A 14,143-nucleotide genomic window follows, 5' to 3' on the forward strand; every position below is an offset into this window, starting at 1 on the left:
GTAGGAAATCAATGCGTCCTAATGTAATGTTATCCCAAGGGTTTTTAGCCTTTCTTTAGTTTTTTTTTTTTTTTAACAGAACATCATGGTTTTCAAATCTCCTATTTGATGCAAAGGCATACAGGTACTGAGAAACAGCCGTATGACAACTTGTCTCCACTATATGTTAGGATACATTTACACATGATTTTATTAAAAACAGAAACGTTTTTCTTTTGTGTTCCTGAAAAGTTTCACGTACAGATGACAATGTTGTCAAAACGATCACTGTTCACACAGATCCACGTAAACGACTAAAAACAGTGTTATGCATACCAGGTCAGTAGTTGCCGTTATAACTACAGCTGGGTATGGAGTTCGATACTTTTTAGGGACAGACCGAATTGCCTCAATACCAAAATGTCTTGTCATTTGGTACCAAATTTTCATACCTAAGTGGTTGATCTACGTCAACCTCAGTGAGCCAATAAGAATGCAGCATGATTGATGTCTAAATAAATTGCGGGTGATTGTCTCAAGGAAAAATACTAGTTTACTCCTATACGTCTAGAGATGTTGCTTACAAGTGAAGCTGTAGCGCCCCAAACCCCATAGATGTAAGGCTGTGTTTACACTAGTGCGTTTTTGTTTTAAAAGGCATTTTAAAATGAAAACAGTCCTTGTCCATACTGGTGTTTCCACTGCATTTCAGGAAAGATTTCTGTGCACACTACATGACCGAAAACGCATGTTAGGTGAACATTCATGCACACTGTAGCATCATGCTACATAAGACAGTTTGGTATCGAACAAGTATTGTTCAGGAACTGCTGTTGAAGTCAAGGTATCGGTTGTGAGAATTTTTGAACAATACGCATAGGACTGTCAACGATTATTTTGGTATTTGAGTAATTGGTCGATTATTCTGACCATTAATCGAGTAATCGGATAATTATAATACTTTTTGACGTTATAAAATTAGACCTAAGCAAACAATAGCCTTTTAAAATTACTTAAAATATAATAGCAATGAGGCAGTAACAATAAGTTCAAAAGTATCAAAAGCAAGTAATCATGGTTTTATTGGACAAAAAATACAAAAAAGCACTAACGTACATTATGCATTATATCAAATGTCTGCAGAGGGCGGCAATGACCTTGCATTCATTATTACACTTTACTGCATAATCTAATTAGGGCCGTCACTAATGATTATTTTGGTAATCGAATAATCTGTCGATTATTCTGACAATTAATTGAGTAATCGCATAATTATAACTGTTTTTTGTAGTAAAATAGAAAAGTGAAAAATATCCTTTAAAATTACTTAAAATACATAAATAATAGCAATGAGGCAATAATAATTAGCTCAAATAAAGTATCTAAAGCAAGTAATCATGGTTTTTACTGTTAAAATACACATGTATTATAAGCAATAGAGCTAATGTATGTTACGCATTACAACAAATGCCTGCAGAGGGTGCCAACGGCCTGACGATTGTTTTTACATTTTACTGTGCAATCTAATCCTTGATTAATATTGGCTTAGCAACATTTAATTCAAATGTCAACTTAATCTTTAATATTTGGCCATTTCTTTATGATAGAAAAGCTACAGCCACTGTATGAATATGTGGACATCAAAATGTATAAACTCAGAGTGAGGGTTTCAGCTTTTATTTTGAAATCATGTTGAACATGATGATAGATGATGTATTCTCCTGTGTTGGCTAATGTTTATAAATTATTTACCTTACAAATCTGATGTAATAGCGAATGTTGCATTTCTAGATGAGCATTATATAAACACCATTATATTGACTAAACAACATTTAATTTAAATGTCTACTTAATCTTTAATATTTAGCCATTTCGTTATGACAGAAATGCTACAGCCACTGTAATTTCTTGAATATGTGCATTCTCCTCCAGAATGTGCCACTTCTGGTATTTTGCTGGTTACTTGACATGGACAAAATGCAGTCGAGGATTTTTGTTTTTTAATAATCGAGAACTCAAATTGAATTAGGGAATCGGGGCAGCCCTAGATACCCGGCTCTAGAAATAACTTTGTAAAGAAACACTACATGCCTGTGCACATATGCATTCTTATAGACTGAACACATAATACGCATGTGCATGACGTCACTGTTTCCACAAATTTGTGTTTTTGTAGTTTACGCTGAGACAGTAACAGCATGGTTTGAAAAACTTCCACTTTGAAACCTGTTTTCAGGCCCCCAAAATGCCATAGTTGTGTAAATGACTGGCCAAAATGCAAACGTTTTCCGTTTTAAGTTGAAAATGTGGTAAACTAATAAACTAGTTTGTGCCCTACAACTAATTAAATGCATGTGTATGTCTCAGGGATGTGATTTTTCCGGATTAATCCGGAATTCCGGATTTTTCGACCTGAAAATGTGACCTATGTGAATCATGCAGATCTGTTAAAAATAAAAAAAAATAAAAAAAAAAAAAGGGGGGCGATCTCACAGCCGTCACCATGGTAACCCGGGACGGAACCACAATCGCCGTCCCCGAGCAATAGGGCCACACCGGGCGACACGTCAGATGGAAAAGAGATGCATTTTTCCTTCCTTTCCAAGTATCAACAAGGACGTATTTGCGACCGTTCGCAAATGGCGGATGGCGAAGTATGATTGGTCAGATCACCTGTCAATCAAGCTCCCTGCTGCGCAGTGTAAGTTACCTCAGTCGCTCATTTCGGTTAATTTTCCCAGCCGACAACCGCAAATCATTGTCCGATTATTAACCGTTAACTGATAAGATGGTAAGTTAACACTTTTCAATAAGGTTCATTCAGCGCTGCCGCTCCCACCACGCGCATCACGCACTGTGCGTAGGGTACCGAGTGCTGAGGGGGCACAAAAAATAGTCTAATGAAAAATCAATAATTATATTTTAATTATTATATTAAATATATAGCTCACTGAATCTGATGGCCGCAAATAGTTTCTCCCGGAATCTAGAGCGAGGGAGTGAGTGCACCCGCGAGACAGACTGTGCTCCAAACCGCGTAGCGCGTGCATGACGAGAGAGAGCAAGAGACCGCGCGTGTGTGCCTCATGAAGCACATGTAAGACAAACTCTACATTATCCCGCTTATTACATGGCTACCTACAAAATAAATCAATAATTTGACACAAAATATTGATTTTAAAAGGAGTTTATTGATTTAAAAACGATTTATATTGCTTCCGCTAAAGAAAATAGTCCGTCTCACTTCTCGTTCTCAAGTAGAAGTACAGATACTTGTGTTAAAAAATACTCTGGTAAAAGTAGAAGTACTGATTTAACTTCTTTACTCAAGTAAAAGTAGCCATGCGAATGATAACCATTTTTTTTTATGCAAAGCTAACGTTACCTGGACCACACAAATGCTAGAGTGCAAGCTGAGAAACCTAAGTGGATATGGAAAAAAAGTTTCTTTATAAGCCATTGCCTACATTTTAAATGGATGTCTGCAAAATAGGCCTAAAACATCACATAGCCTATATGATTATTGTGACAGAGACTGGGACTCCAGGTTAATGAGATTCTGACTGAGTAGCAAGATATGAATTCAATCGTGAATTCAACTGTGATTCTGTGAGAATTGAATTCACAGACCCAGTTTCTCTTTTAATCTTCCCCTTAACATTTAAAGGAATCTACATGTAGACTATGTAGGCCTAATGATTTTTCCGCGAATGAATGCTGCCGAATCTGTCGAGTCGTCTTGTAGTGATAGGTCAAGTGCAACGTATATTCCCATTCAATATTTTATTATATTATGCGTCGCTTGTCGGACATAGCAACAGTAACTAAAGGTTGTCTTAGTGTATTTTCCTGCTTTTTTGTCCTTAGCCAATCACATGCCTGATGTCTACGTTTAACATTTTCTATAATCCTCCTTTTAAAGCGACACTCTCTGCTGGTGTATATTTGATGTGACGTTTCCTTGGAACTACAGGCTGCCGTCTGTGAGACGCGTGTTTGCTCTTTAATTTAATCTTGACATCGGTGGACTCTTAAAGCATTTCTGTGGTGGTTTGCTGGAGGTGGGGTCTGTGCTGTTGGTACACAGGAACAGGAACGGGTGCTTGCGTTTAGCCTGGGGCTGTACAGTGAGAGTTGTGTGCACACTGATGGCTATCTCTCTATCGCTGTCTTTGCGGCTGTTTTGAAAATGGCTTGCTCACACAGCCTCTCTGTTCTTGCGGGTTTCTCTTATATGTCTGTTGTTGTGTTTTATGTTTGTGTGAGTGTGTTTGCATACGTGTTCACCTTTAGGTGCCCTTCCTGACCATACCGTTTCATTTTCTGCCATACTGCAACTGCTCGGACCCAATGAGGGACTCCTGAAATTACTGTAGAAATCCTAAAATCTAGCTAACCAGCAAAATGTCACTCGAGTTTCTGATCCACAAGTGACTCCAAACGAAATTACAAATATGTATATGAGGGATTTATTTTTGTTTGTTTAAAATCCGGCCATCATTTTTAATGTTATTTTAATGTGTATGCAAACAAAAGCTGTTTTTTTTTTTTTTTTCATCATAAAACTTGATAAAATGATTTTAATGTGTTTATGAGTACTTTTAAGCATCTTTTAATAAAAAAATTGAAAAATATTGATAACCTATATTGATAACTCAGTATAATCGTAATTAGGGCTGTCACTAATGATTAATTTGGTAATCAAGTAATCTGGCAATTATTCTGGTGATTAACCGAGTAATCGGATAATCATCTTTTTTTTTTGTAGTAATAAAAATAGACCTAAGTGAACAATAGCTTTTAAAATGAGGCAATAATAATTTGTTCAAATAAAGTATAAAAGTCGAGTGCGCCAACGGCCTGACGATTGTTTTTACACTTTACTGCGCAATCTTATCCTATTTAATATTGACTCAAAAATGTAATTCAAATGTCAACTTAATCTTTAATATTTGCTCATTTCTTTAGAATAGAAAAGCTAATTTCTTACATATGTGGACATCAAAACGTGTAAACTCAGAGTGAGGGTTTAAACTTTTATTTTGAAATCAAGACGAACAGTTAACATATTGAGAATATTAATGAATTCTTCTGTGTTTGGTTTATAAATGATTTACCTTACAAATCTGATGAAGTAGTGCACGTTGCGTTCCCAGATGAACATTATAATAAACCCAAACTCATAACAACATGCAGAGATGGAGTTTGAGACTCTCCACATGTTAATGATAACAGTTTGTGTAGCAGCGTTTACGTTGAATGGCGCCGCTCTGAGACGCACGTATGTAACGTACACGCATGTAAAAAAATAAAGCACATATATTAAATCTGCATTGCAAATATTTCATTAATTGAATTAGTGCTGTTAAATGATTAATCGCGATTAGTCGCATCCAAAATAAAAGTTTTTGTGTACATAACGTGTGTATACTGTGTATATTTATTATGTACATATAAATACACACAGTATATATTTTGGAAATATTTACATGTACTGTATTTACATGTATATATTTCTATTCATATAATTGGTATTATATATAAATATTTTTTAATATATAAACATGACGTATTTTACTTAAACATATATACATGCATATGTGTGTATTTATATTTACAAAAATGTAGACAGTACACACACATATATATTATGTGAACAAAAGCTGTTATTTTAGAAGCGATTAATCGTTAAACAGCTTTAAATGGAATCGCAACGTTTGTGAATTCTTAATAGGATTATGCTTTATTATGATTTTTAAATGGGTTTAATATGTGGAATGTGCGACTTTCAGTTTTTTTTTTTTTTTTTTTTTTTTTTTTTTTTTTTTTTTAATTACTCGAATCGGGCAAAATGCAAACGAGGATTTTTTTTTTTTTTTTTTTTTTTAAATTGAACACTCGAATAGAATCGAAGAATCGTTGCAGCCCTAATCGTAATATTCCATTTTCAGTAACACTTTACAGTAAGGTGTCATTTGTTAACATTAATGTATTAACTAACATGAACGAACAATGAACAATACATTAATTACATTTTTTTTAATCTTTGTTAATGTTAGTTATTAAAAATACAGTTGTTCAGTGTTAGTTAATATTAGTTCACAGTGCATTAACTAACAACCTGTGATTTTTAATAATGCCTTAGTAAATGCTGAACATTAACTAAGATTAATAAATGCTGTACAAGTATTGTTTATTCTTCGTTCATGTTAACTAATGTTAACTAATGAACCTTATTGTAAAGTGTTACCAAATTGTCATACCGTTTCATCTTTATGAGTGAGTAAATGATGACATAATTTATTTATTTATATTTTTAACAATGTAATGTCCTAGTATCGTCTTGATATCATCGGTAATCTTAATCATATTTGTGGTGTTGACTGCATGGTTTATTATAAGAAAATATATTCAAACAAAGTAATTCTGTCAATGACTATTAAAATGTACACATTAGCTAATTCCTATGATGTGACTGTTAAATTGAGGCTACATCCTACAAATGACATAAATTACCTATTTAATTTGAATGATTATGTAGTATTTCAACTATTAAGTTTGATTTTAGATTGTGATATCAAATGCTAATAGCATTTTAGTGTACTGCAGTACTCTGTACATTAGTATGGTAATCATCATGGTATTTTCATGGTACTTTAAAGAATACCACATTAATAACATGTCCAAACATGTTACATATTCTAGTTTTGATGTGAACAGACTGGTTGTTCATGGCTGGTTCTGTGCAAATTTACTGCTGTCAATGAATATCAATGAATTTGAGGCAGAAAAATGTAAAAATTGAATAAAAAGCTGTTTTCTTTGTTAAAGCAGACTCACATTGTCAGTCAATGTTGCCTACTAGTCACCATAGACGCCATGAGTTTGCTATGTGTTTATGGGGGGCAGACCAGTCTTACTAAAGGAGGGATTGATTCCGATTGGTCCACGGTGGTCACATGGTCAGGCAGCCCGATTGTTGTGCAGGCAGTGAGCGGTTCACTCGCGGGAGGGTGTTTCACATGGAATAGTTGCACAGCTGCAGAGGGAAGTGCCGAGTCGCTGGGATAGCCCAAAATGGATATGGCTAACCTCTTCAAACACTTCTTCCGTGAGTTTTGCCACATTTCTCTCCTTTTTATTCTTCAAGTCTAGAAAGTCAGCAGTGCTGAAAGTTAAAGCTTGGATTAACTTTGCATTGAGACATTCTTGCTTGTAGGATTAGGGAAGTTTGAAAGGGTTTTCTTTTCTGAGCTGAGTGGGAGTTTGTCAGAAACCCCCACCACACACACACACACACACATGGTTTTTACTCCTTTTTTTTTAAATCTGTCATTTAGACACATTTTACTTTGTCTTAACTTCTTTGGTAACCAAATATGACGAACAGACGAGTTGGCTCGGAAAGTCTCCTTTTTTTCCCTCATTCTCTGTCGAGCAGCTGGGCGGGCAGTGCTCTGAAAAGCCTGTAATTGCACTTCACACACACATATATACACACACACACATACACACACTGCAATCAACACAGTGTAAAGAACTTCCAGTCGTCTTTGTGCACTTAAACTCTCCTGTTACACTCAACCGGAATTTTCTTTCCCAGCCCGAGCCTTCTTTAATCAAGTTTGGTTTTGAAGCCTACCGGTCCTTCTCGATCCGACATGGTGCTGTTTGTCTGTAGTTTGGGTGTCGAGGGTCTGCTGTCGTGGGCTTTCCTCGTGTCTGTGGGCCGATGTCAGCTCTCCAGTGAAACACTGAAAGCATTGTGTCATCCGTACCCCTGGAGCTGATTGATGAAGCTCGTATCTCTTCTGGGAGAGCTGGAATATATTATTAGTTTCTACAGCCGCTGGATCCTTTACTGACAGGACTGATGAGTGTCTTTCTGTAGCTGTACAGTAATGACAGTTTAGTGTCTTGCTGACATGGATTAAAAGATGCTGAAGGACTGTAGGACCTGATGTGGTTGTGTTTGAAGTGTATCAGTATGTAATTGTGCTTGAGAAATGAGGATCTTACAGGGATAGGTCACCCACATATATATATATATATGTGTGTGTGTATATGTGTGTGTGTATGTATGCGTGTGTGTGTATATATATATATATATATATATATATATATATATATATGTATATATGTATATGTATATCTGTGTGTGTGTGTGTATATATATATATATATATATATAGGAGAGAGGTAGTTTTTTCGTTGTTTGGTTTGTTTTAGAAATAATTCTACTATTATTTCTTAAGGCTTGTTGTAGCCTCATTACTCCAGTGTCACATGATCCTTAATAAATCATTCTAATATATTAATATAGTAAGAAAGATTTCTTATCATTATCAGTGTTGCGAAAAAGTATATATTTTTGTGGAAACCGTGATACATTTTTACAGGATTCTTTGAATTTGACTTTTTTACATTATAAATGTCTTTTACTGTCACTTTTCATCAATTTGAAGGGTCCTTGGGAAAAAAAAACAAAAAAAAACTTAAATACTGTTGACCCCAAAATTTTGAATGTTGTTGTTTTTTTTTTTAATGTTTAGTTTAATTGCTAATTTTCTCAATTTCAAATTTAGATTATCTTCACAATCATCTACCGCACACTTAAAGTTCATCTTGAGTTACAGCAGTAGTTTAATGTTATTAAATGTAATCTTTAGCAAATTTCACATTTTTGATGCATAAATTCATTTGAAGCATTTCAAATGTTAAGTTTTAGTGTTATATTTCCAGTTTATTTCATTTAGAAATTTATAATAAAGCATTTATCAGTTATGAGCCATAGCATAAAAATAATTATTGGTTTAGCAGTTTCAGCCAGATTATTAACATTGGTGTCTAGTTCACACTCATATGTGACCCTGGACCACAAAAAAAGTTAAAAGGTCAATTTTTTGAAATTGAGATGTATACATCATCTGAAAGCTGAATAAATAAGCTTTCCATCGATGTATGGTTTATGATATCACAATATTTAGATACAACTATTTTAAAATCTGGAATCTGAGGGTGCAAAAAAAATCTAAATATTGCGAAAGTCACCTTTAAAGTTGTCCAAATGAAGGTCTTAGCAATGCATATTATGAATCAAAAATTAGTTTGATATATTTACGGTAGGAAATTTACAAAATATCTTTATGGAACATGATCTTTACTTAATATTCTAATGTTTTTTGGCATAAAAAAAAGAATATATATATATAATTTTGCTGTAAATATACCTGTGCTATTTAAAATATCACATATTAAATGCTAATAGTTTTCTCCACTGTTGTGGCTCTTAATTTTCAATCGCCCATGCGCTTTGTCACATGACATGCGACAGTCAATGTTTGACATTGATGTTAAACCTGACGTAAACCTAAACGTGTCAAATTTATATCAACGCAGTGTTTCTGCAAAGGAATATTTCCTTTTGTGTTCTAAGTTGGAATAACAGTTGGCTACAAAATGAGAATTTTTGTTTTTGCGCACCTCTCGCTCGGTTTCAATACATTAACTCATCATTGAAACATGTCCTGAGAGGTGGTCTTGGCTTTTGGCATCCTCTTTCTCCCAGTTTTTCTACTCCATCTCACCCTTTCTCTCTTTTCCTGTCGCTCAGCCTTCGCTCGCAGCGGAAGTGCTCTAATTTGAGACAGATTTCTCCTCAGATCTTTGGAGCCTGTGCGGGAGGAAGTGAGGAAACCGGATTGTTGATTCACTGCAGCGTCAGCCCATCCGTCTGTTTTTCTCCACTTCCCACTCCGCCACTTATAAAGCTGATGGAAAACACCACCAGATAATGTCGCTTCGTGAGAGGCACGAACGCGCAAGCTTTCGCTAGCGTCCTCTCACACAAGACAAGTACGGGAAGCGCTGATGGCTTTCTGGAGTGTTCCTGACTAAAACACACAAGCAGGCTGATGGTGTTGCATACGTGGATGGGCTTTGACCCCCGTTTGACTCCCAGAGGAGCTCTCGACGGACCTGCGCTAGCCAAACAAGCACAGATGTGCGATGGAGGCTATTTATACCAGCATGTAGTCAGAGTACCTGTGCCAGAAATGAGCGTCTGTGCTTATAAGAGCGATTCGCACTAAATGTTTCATCTCAAAATCAAAAGAAATAGGCCTAATTATGAAATTACACTACCAGTCAAAAGTTTTTGAACAGTAAGAATTTCAGTGTTTTTAAAGAAGTCTCTTCTGCTCAGCAAGCCTGCATTTATTTGATCCAAAGTACAACACAAACAGTAAAATTCTGAAATATGTTTACTATTTAAAATAAGCGTTTTCTATTTGAATATATTTTAAAATGTAATTTATTCCTGTGATTTTAAAGCGGAATTTTTGGCCTCATTACTCCAGTCTTATGACCCTTAATAAAACATTGTAATATTCTGATTTGCCTTTTTCATGCTAAATTTTAGCATCCTTGCTAAATAAAAGTATTAATTATATAATTTCTTTTTTAAAAATGCTGACTCCAAACTTTTGAATGGTATAGTGTAAAACGTTACAAAAACTTTTTATTTTAGATGAATGCTGATCTTTGGCTCTTTCTGTTCACCAGAGAATTCTGAAAAAATTTAACTGTTTTAAATATTGATAATAATATGTTTCTTGAGCAGCAAATCAGCATATTAGAATGATTTCTTAAGGATCGTGTGACACTGAAGACTGAAGTAATGATGCTGAAAGTTTAGCTTTGATCACAGGAATAAATTACACTTTAAAATATATTTAAATAGAAAACGGCTATTTTAAATGGTAAAATATTTCACAATTTTACTGTTTTTGCTGTACTTTGGATCAAATAAATGCAGGCTTGGTGAGCAAAAGAGACTTTTAAAAAATATTAAAAGTCTTTAAAAATATTAAAAATCGGACTGTCCAAAAACTTTAAATTATATTTTATATAATTTGTGTATATTCATCAGTACTGTAATACAGTGTTAAATCATTTGAAATATGTGACCCTGGACCACAAAACGTAAGTCGTAAGTAGCACGGGTATATTTGTAGCAATAGCCAACAATACATTCGTTGTATGGGTCAAAATGATCAATTTTTCTTTTATGCCAAAAATCATTAGGATATTAAGTAAAGATATTTTGTAAATTTCTTACCATAAATATATCAAAACTTAATTTTAATTAGTAATATGCATTGCTAATAACTTCATTTGGACAACTTTTTTTTTTTACCCTCAGATTTCAGATTTTCAAATGGTTATATATCGGCCTAATTTTGTCCTATCCTAACAAACCAGTGGAAAGCTTGTTTAATCAGTTATCAGTTAAATATTATTTAGTATTTTTTATTATTATTAAAAAAAAAAGTTCATTGTTAGGATGGAATTTCTTTGAAATCCACCTGAATTTTTTGCTTAAGGGGTTTTTTAAGCCGTTGCATTTGCGTGTTTCATTTAGGGAAGTTAAAAAGAATGGTCTGTTCATGCAGTTTTTAATTCATTTGTGCATCGAGCGAGCATGTGATGTGCACAGTCTTGAGCAGTTGAAGACAGCTCTGTGGTTTACAGTCACTGTCATTGGAGGCCTTTTGATGTCTCGTCTTTTTTTAGTTGAAAGAATGTCTTGTTTTCCGCTCGGCCTTGAGCCCAGCTTTGTACGTTAGAAGTGCAAGTGACTTTTCTTTCCTGTTTTTACAGTTTTGCTTGTATCTTCTTCATTCATACATTTAGGTTCATGTTGCACAATCTAAAAAAAAAACAAAACAGAAGTTTCTAAGTTTTCTCGTTTTTGTAGGCAGCTGTACGCCAGCTGTCATGTGGACATGTACTATACGATGACAGATATTCTTCAAAGTACCTTTAAGCAATTTGTAAACACCATGGTGTATGAACATGGTCATCATTCACTACCATTTTTATATATATATATTTAAATATTTACCATCTGGAACAATACATTTTCCATGGCACTACCACAGTACTTTTTTTCTTTAAGACTTGTTTATTTTTGGTTACGATGCTCTTCTGTAGTTTATTTGCCTAACATAAAATCCACCTTTTCATAACCGTAGGTTGCTTTTAAATGGAACACAGCCTTATACTGGAGAACAATAGGATGAACTCACCATAGGAAACAACTAATCTAAGTTACACTCAGAGGAAAGACTTTAAAATGGAAGGGAAGTGGATGTAGTCTGTTGGGCGGGTGGATTTAGCTTTAAATGAATCAAAACAAAAGTTGGAATGGCTACCAGTTAGTTGGAAATGACAGTATTGGGTCAAACTTGATTATAAAACAGTATTGAAGAGGATAATAAAAACAGCCATTGATGTATGCAATCTGAGTTATGGCCATGCAAAGCATGCAGCTTCCTTCCTGAGCGTGCTTCATAGGAATTTAGGAAAATTCCTAATTTTGTATTCAGGAAGCACATCATGGGTCAATACAATGTGTTTTGTTCTATCAGCAGTATATCCATAGACTCATAGAGACCAGAATATCATAGACTTGGGGTGGGACAAAACCTCCTAGCATTATGATTACAAGCATCATTAACATTTTCTCCAAGAAATGTGCAGTGTTAAAAAAAGCATATACTTAAGTGGGATACACCCGCCTTGTGTGATCCAACCTGTTTGCGAAATTGTGTGTTTGTGTTGATGCGGTTGGTTACTGTCTGAAAGTGTTAGTTAAGAGAATTGAAAATAAACTGGCGTAAACTGTCCGTGTCAGCTCTCTAGAGACCATGTAGACTGACTAATCCAATGACTGAGTGGGTGGATTACCTTCCCTGTCTCGTGAAGCACCATCAGTCATATCATGCTCAAGAAAACCACCACCACCACTGGTCTAAACATTCACACACCCAAGATCAGATAGCTTTTTTAACAAGTGACAACTTGAAATTTGCCTTCGTAATCCTTGTGTATTTTAACCTGCAATTAAATCCAGCTTTGCATTTATTCTCACTTCTTCATTCAGATTTCCTTATTATGAATTAGATCACTCAAGTGAACATTTTGTCTTGTACTCACCGTTATGTCTTTCCAAACCAAACTACCTGGTTGGTAGTTACACACTGAAGCTTTCAATTTTCAAAAAGGACACAAATGCATTAAAGTATTATAAAAACAATCCAAATAGCTATATTCCAAGTCTGATGACGAGACCTAAATATTAGATGTTTTTTTTTTATATATATATATTATTTAACATTTCATTTGGATCTATTTAATGAATCGATTGATTCTGACATGACTCATACTGATCTCGTTCTCATCAACTCACTGACCTAATGATTCGGCTCATAGGAAGAGAATGTTTTGGAAGTGAATTAACTGTAACAGAACTGTCATTTTTAAGTGGACTATCCCTTTAAGAAAAGTCCTTTGAATTTGTAGACGAGTTGAACTCGCGCTGTCAGAAGATTCACACACCCACGGTTACATGCACCAACAAGTCCATGCATGGGGCACTAAATGCTCCAGTTACTATCGCTCGTACACTTCACGTTCGCTTCCTGCTCACATTGACCATGCAAATGTCAATCCTCCTTAATCGGACATAGCTTTGAAGCCAGAGGCAAATATATCTTGGTTTGGGATTTCATACATTTGTCATGCAAATCAGGCAGTAGAGGTATCCGCAAGCACAGCGTAAATTCTTCTGGCCTGTAGCTTTGATAAGCATCTCGCTCAAAGCAGAAAGAGCCACTGGAAAAGCTTTGTACTCACTCTGTTAACCTTTAACCCCTGAGTAAGCATGAAGTAAATTGGGTGATTTCCTTTTAGATTAGGTAAGAGCGGTTCCAAGGTTTCACCTGCTTCTCGGTTGTCAAGTTTTGTCAACTATTATTCTTGAATAATGCTTACAGCTATATGAAGTTAAAATATAAAGGCTGAGTTCGCCTACTTCCCAGATAGCTGTTTGGACAGATCCATGTTGAAAAATACAAATACATAGGGTAAACTAGCCTAAAGTGGTTTGGTGTGGTTTTAGAGGGGGTTGGCTTACTTTGAGCAAACCATCTTAGACCAGCAAACAACCGTGGGATAGTTTAAGCTGTTGTTCAGCAGATATACTATGGTAGTACCATGGTATTCTTTGAAGTGCCATGCATTTTTGTATACTATAAATTACCATGGTATCATCTGATACCATCATTTTGTTGCTGCAGTACATTTTTGTAAGGTATGTAGA

General features: G+C 35.0%; 1 protein-coding gene across 3 annotated transcripts in view; it reads left to right on the top strand.

Annotated features, from left to right (window-relative positions):
• nck1b (NCK adaptor protein 1b) overlaps positions 1 to 14,143 on the top strand; it is a 55,695-nt gene that overhangs the window by 38,362 nt on the left and 3,190 nt on the right. Inside the window, exon 1 of one of the 3 annotated variants that reach the window (XM_051097786.1) lies at positions 6,955 to 7,090. The exons of the other annotated variants lie outside the window; for them this stretch is intronic. Coding sequence (XP_050953743.1) covers positions 7,057 to 7,090 — 34 coding nt within the window. The 5' untranslated portion in view covers positions 6,955 to 7,056. Of the gene's footprint in view, positions 1 to 6,954; positions 7,091 to 14,143 lie in introns of those variants that run through there. 3 annotated transcript variants of the gene reach the window in all.

This window comes from Labeo rohita, chromosome 24 (genome assembly GCF_022985175.1).
Source record: "Labeo rohita strain BAU-BD-2019 chromosome 24, IGBB_LRoh.1.0, whole genome shotgun sequence".
NCBI classification, from domain to species: domain Eukaryota; kingdom Metazoa; phylum Chordata; class Actinopteri; order Cypriniformes; family Cyprinidae; genus Labeo; species Labeo rohita.